This window comes from Sinocyclocheilus rhinocerous, unplaced genomic scaffold, assembly GCF_001515625.1.
Source record: "Sinocyclocheilus rhinocerous isolate Xijiao unplaced genomic scaffold, SAMN03320098_v1.1 scaffold826, whole genome shotgun sequence".
In the NCBI taxonomy this organism is placed as follows: Eukaryota; Metazoa; Chordata; class Actinopteri; order Cypriniformes; family Cyprinidae; genus Sinocyclocheilus; species Sinocyclocheilus rhinocerous.
The window spans coordinates 26,219-31,426 of NW_015631742.1; the positions used below are offsets into that span (position 1 = coordinate 26,219).

Genomic DNA, 5,208 nt, shown 5'->3' on the forward strand with positions numbered 1-5,208 from the left:
AAAGTTTTTTTTTTTTAATACTATGGAACTTAATGGGGGACCAGCAACTGTTTGGTTACCCATATTCTTCTAAAATATATTATTTGTGTTGTGCAGAAGAAGAAAAAATTCATACTGGTTTGAAACAACTTGAGTTCATGCAGGTTTGGAAAAACTAACCTTTTAGTGGCCTGCATATTCCTTCCAGAGGGTAGCAGATGTGCTTGTCTTATGAGGGCAAAACAGTTAATTCTAACTGAGAGCTTGTGTTTAATAAATATGAGATCCTCTGGTGTGGCTGCCAGCAGCTTAATGGGCAAACCGGTTCATGAAGAAGGAACTTGGGCTGCTGTCCTACAGGAGTGAGAGCGTTTTTGTCTTCCTTTATGTCTCTTCCTCTGGTGGGGGAAACTCTTTAAGCCATAAAGTTATGTGTGATCTTGATGTATACAGAAAGTTCTGACATGTCTGCATTAATACCAAGACTTAAAACCCACTGCAAACATAATCTCATTGCTCTTTAAGAGCTCTAGGCTAATGTTACCCGACTGCCACTTAAACTAAATCAATCGACCACTGAGAATTTAAAACAGACTCTCTTAGCTGATGACATTAAGACATGGGGCATGAGCTCTAATATTACATACAGTTGTTTTATGTCTGTGCAGTTCATTCTAGTAAGTATGGTTCAAAAGATATTTTATGTTCCTTATGATGCTGTTCTTCCATTTGGTTTTGTCAACTGCATTCCTCTTTTTCCTTCTGTTCACAGATGGTCCATTTACAGGCACTCCGCCCACCTACGGTTATGACGCGGACCGAGCAGAGGAGCAGCGCCGACACCATGACATTCTGCCCTACATCGACGACTCCCCCTCCTCCTCCCCTCACCTCAGCTCCAAGAGCCGCAGCAGTCGAGACACCCTCTCCTCCGGCTCGATCGAGTCCTCCAAGTCTGTAAGTCACCTCGTAGCCAGTCAGACAGTGACTACGTTTACATGGACATCAGTAATCTAATTATTTAGCCAATATTATGATTATGGTGTTTACATGAGTTGCTTTTAGAATATTCCTTTCATGTTCCCGTTTTACATGTTATAGTACATAGTTCGATTAATGGCACACGTCATTACGTCCCCACGTGACGCCATCCGACGTCCCCTCCGTAATTTCACGTATAAGCATATAGTTCCTCTTCGTGATGATGCCATGTACAGTTTTGGGTGTTTCATTTTTAATTTTATGAAAGCTTCAAATGCAGTTAATTATTTGAACGTGCATACAGGCGATGGCGGTGTTGAAGCTCTTTTATTTGCCATCAAACGGTTGACCACTGCCGTGTGTGTATCCTGTTGCAAAATGCGGCGAAAAATCCTACACGACAGTAATAATTTGATTAAGGTGTGTACTTGTCTATACTGCACTTCAGTAATGTGACTAAAATAGGAATACTCCACATGTCTTAATTAGAGTTTTACTTTTACTTCGAATATGACTTTAGCCGGATTAAGGTAATCAAAAATCTCTGTTTACATGGTAGATTCTTAATCAGAGTATTGTCTTAATCGTGTTAAAATCGGATTATTGTTGTCCATGTAAACGTACTCACTGACAAATCTGACAGTTTGATTTTTTGACCTTTGAATAATTCAGTTTATTTTACAAATACAAAATAATTGACCATACAAAATATACAAATATTTGACTGCGGAATACCACAAATGAGGAGTCAGACTCATCAGTTACCCATGTAAAGGTAGTAGCTAATTATTTTTTAGGGAATAGAGAGATGAAGGCTTTCTTGGTGGAATGCGAAAGTAAAGAGTGCACATTAGAGCTTTCTTTATGCATGTGTAACACCCGTTTGCACCAATAAGAATTTTGAGTTATTATTTGTGTTGTTGTTTTTCCTAATTTTTCGTAAGTGCAACTACGGATGTTATTTGGACCAGTTAGGTTCGACTATGGAGCCTGTAAATGGATCCATGATAGAAATTCACCAAGTATATGCCATCTGTGAAGCAGTCCATTATGAATAATTGTACCAGTAAACCCACATATATTTATAGCCTGTGGTAATAGTACACAACAAATCCAAGGGGGTGTGAAATTTGACAGATTTCAAAGCATGCAGATTCTGAAGTGCTGAGTCTGCATAGTACAATTCTAATTGAACATTTAGTGCTTATCACAACTTAGTAAATATTATATAGCTCGGCACTGTGCAGAAGAATCTCACGTCATTCATTGCATGCAGTCATGTGTAATCTAAAGAAATTCTTTCTAGTTTCTGTTGTTATCAACTGTGGTTTAAAATGATCATGGCTTTCATTTCAGAGCCTCAGGAAACTGTCTTCATCATACATAGTGGCCATGCCATCAAATTAAATTACGGATTGTAAAACCGAAGCTTTCTTGCTTCATTGACACAGCCATTGGCTGTCAAATTGATTGATGTCCCTCCCTGCCAATACCAGACTCAGAGGCATGCAGTTTATTTGGGCCATTATGACCTCCGTGTTTAGCCCCCACATGGATTTTAATCAATACCGACTCACCTGCACACACTCACACACCCTTGCCCAGTAACACCTAGATGCTTTACGTGTTTACCCAACATGCACAAAGCCAGGGATTTGAAATATGGACGGATTCAAAAAGGGATTTGCTATGTAAATGTCTTGAATTGAGCTGCAAATAAACCTGCAATTGACACTACAGAGGGATGGTCACCCATTTTTCGGACACATTTCCTTACCTTGTTTCCCCTCAAACATAGAATAAGATTAGATTTTAATGAGTGAGAATTTCATGTTTAAGAATAGTCTTGTCATGCTGTCACAAAGAGCGGTTTTAAATTGCCACTCTGTTTAAATTGTTAAACCAAAAAAAGTCTTATGTGCTTTATTGAAACTCCAAAAGATTGAATTTTGACTTTTCTATGAGCAAATTATTGTGTTCAAGAAATCTCTTTAACTTTATGTTAGAACTTTTACCTTTTCTTCATAATGTAACATATCTGTTTTTAGTAGGTCGCATTTCAAAGTACAATATTATATAACACAAATAATGCTCCAAAAGTGGAGCAAATTCCTTTAGCTTCCAGATAGAAAAATCTATATGGGAAAAGTTCATGTGAAATTCTTTTAAACATTTAAACAAGTTCCTTACACGTTATAATAACTCTATTATTATATACCATAAATGTCATCTAATTACATGTGGTTAATTATTATTTTTAATAGTATGTAGATAAATTATTTTTTAATCAGTTATCTACATATTCCTAGCTCTTATTAGCATACTGTTCTGTGTATGTTCTTTAAACATGTTTGCTTTTTTGCTTCTTTCATTTGTAATCTATTGCCTGTTGTGTATATAATGAGAAATACTTTCTCATCCTTGCATTTTCAATAAGCGAGGGTTATTCTTTGAGCATCTGAGATGAGCTCAACTCATTCTCATGCGCTGGAATTCTGACATGCTTTGATTAATAAATATGTGGATGAATAAAAGATGGTGGTCTAGAGATACTAGAGTGCCCCCTGGGGTGAGACGTCTAGCACCTAAGAGTTCATGAATAAAACCTTGATTTCCACCTTCCCCCTGCTGAAGCTTTCAGTGGCGGGATTTACTCTGTCACAAGGTGGGGTTTTACATTTAATATCAGTTGGTGAGATTAGAAGAAATGTATGCCGTGAAAGCATTTTAGCATCACCTCAGTTTAAAAACTCAATTCAAGCCAGTATGGTCTACAACGATAACACATTCATGAAGCAGATGGATGTTTTATCCTAAAATCTGGACTAGAAAGTCTCATGAGACTATCACAAACATCTGTGGTTTCCACTACCTGTGCTGTGGCCATGGAAACCAACATTTCAGGCCCATTTAGCCATCATCATCGCTCAGTAATCCTACACACGACACAAAATAGATATGCCTTGCTTTTGGATGGATTCTAGGTCTGTAATATCTCTGATACATTACTCAGGGCTTGGTGAATAGTGTAGACTACATAAAGGCCTTATTCAGTTCAAAGGTGTTATGAATTTCTCATGACTCCTGTAGCCAAGACAGTTATTATAAGACCATGGAGCAGCTCCATTGAACCAGTAGCAAATCGCTTTTTTATAGCTCTTTCCAGCATTGCCAGTATGTAATTTAATGTCATGTGATTTAAGAGTGTGCTGTTCAGAAGTGTGTGAGCTCTTTCTATGTTCACGCAGACGGAGTTGGACCTGGAGAAGGGATTGGAGATGAGGAAAAGGGTGTTGTCTGGAATCCTGGCCAGTGAAGAGACCTACCTCAGCCATCTGGAGGCGCTGTTACTGGTAAAAGTGCTTCAAGTTTGATTTTGCTAACAGTGCATTATAAAATTTGTACAAGGAGTCTTATAAGTGAGATATGCGGGTCAGCTGAGTGATTATACCACTGATCTTAAAATTAGATGATCTTACCCATCATCTCCAACAGGAATGTCATACATTTAAATGCATATAAATATATGTTTGTGATTATGTACATTAGCAGGGTAAATAGCTTAGTGTATGGAGTCCGAGGAAGGTCATGAATATATTCGCTTTCATATTCTGTATTTTTTATAAAATCAATACGGTCTTGGAAAGCATAAGAGACTTCTTTCAAAAACATTTTAAAAATCGTACCAACCTGGCCTCAAACTTTTGAATAGTAGTGTGTAGTTGATCAGATTGTCAAAAACTTCTCATTAAAATGTGTTTGCATGTTCAAATGTCTGTTCCTGCTCCTTTGTAAGCCCATCAAGCCCCTGAAAGCAGCAGCCACCACCTCCCAGCCTGTTCTGACTGTTCAACAGATCGAAACCATCTTCTTTAAAGTGCCTGAGCTCTATGAGATCCACAAAGAATTCTATGATAGCCTTTTACCCAGAGTGCAGCAGTGGAGTCACCACCAACGTGTGGGAGACCTTTTCCAAAAACAAGTGAGTAAATTTCTGTTCACAGACCCCTTTTCAGGTTAAAAACAACATAAAATTGAAATAGACCCTATTTACTTATTGTCAGCAAAATGTAATAACTTGCTCAGGGTCTGACATAATCAAACTTTTTTTTTTTTAACTCCTTCCACCAAATTCCCAACTCCATTTTTAGTGCGCAACACCCACTTTCATAATCTTGATGGATAATGTCCTGTTTCACTCTGAAGTATTTTAAGTAAACAGCAATCAGCATTTAATGTTGACTTATA

General features: G+C 37.7%; 1 protein-coding gene across 1 annotated transcript in view; it reads left to right on the forward strand.

Annotated features, from left to right (window-relative positions):
• Positions 1-307: 307 nt before the first annotated feature.
• Positions 308-5,208, forward strand: part of LOC107741958 (breakpoint cluster region protein-like) — a 31,697-nt gene continuing 26,796 nt past the window's right edge. The window contains exons 1-4 of the mRNA XM_016554780.1: positions 308-341; positions 752-936; positions 4,209-4,313; positions 4,757-4,942. Of these exons, the coding sequence (XP_016410266.1) occupies positions 308-341; positions 752-936; positions 4,209-4,313; positions 4,757-4,942 (510 nt within the window). The remainder of the gene's footprint in view (positions 342-751; positions 937-4,208; positions 4,314-4,756; positions 4,943-5,208) is intronic.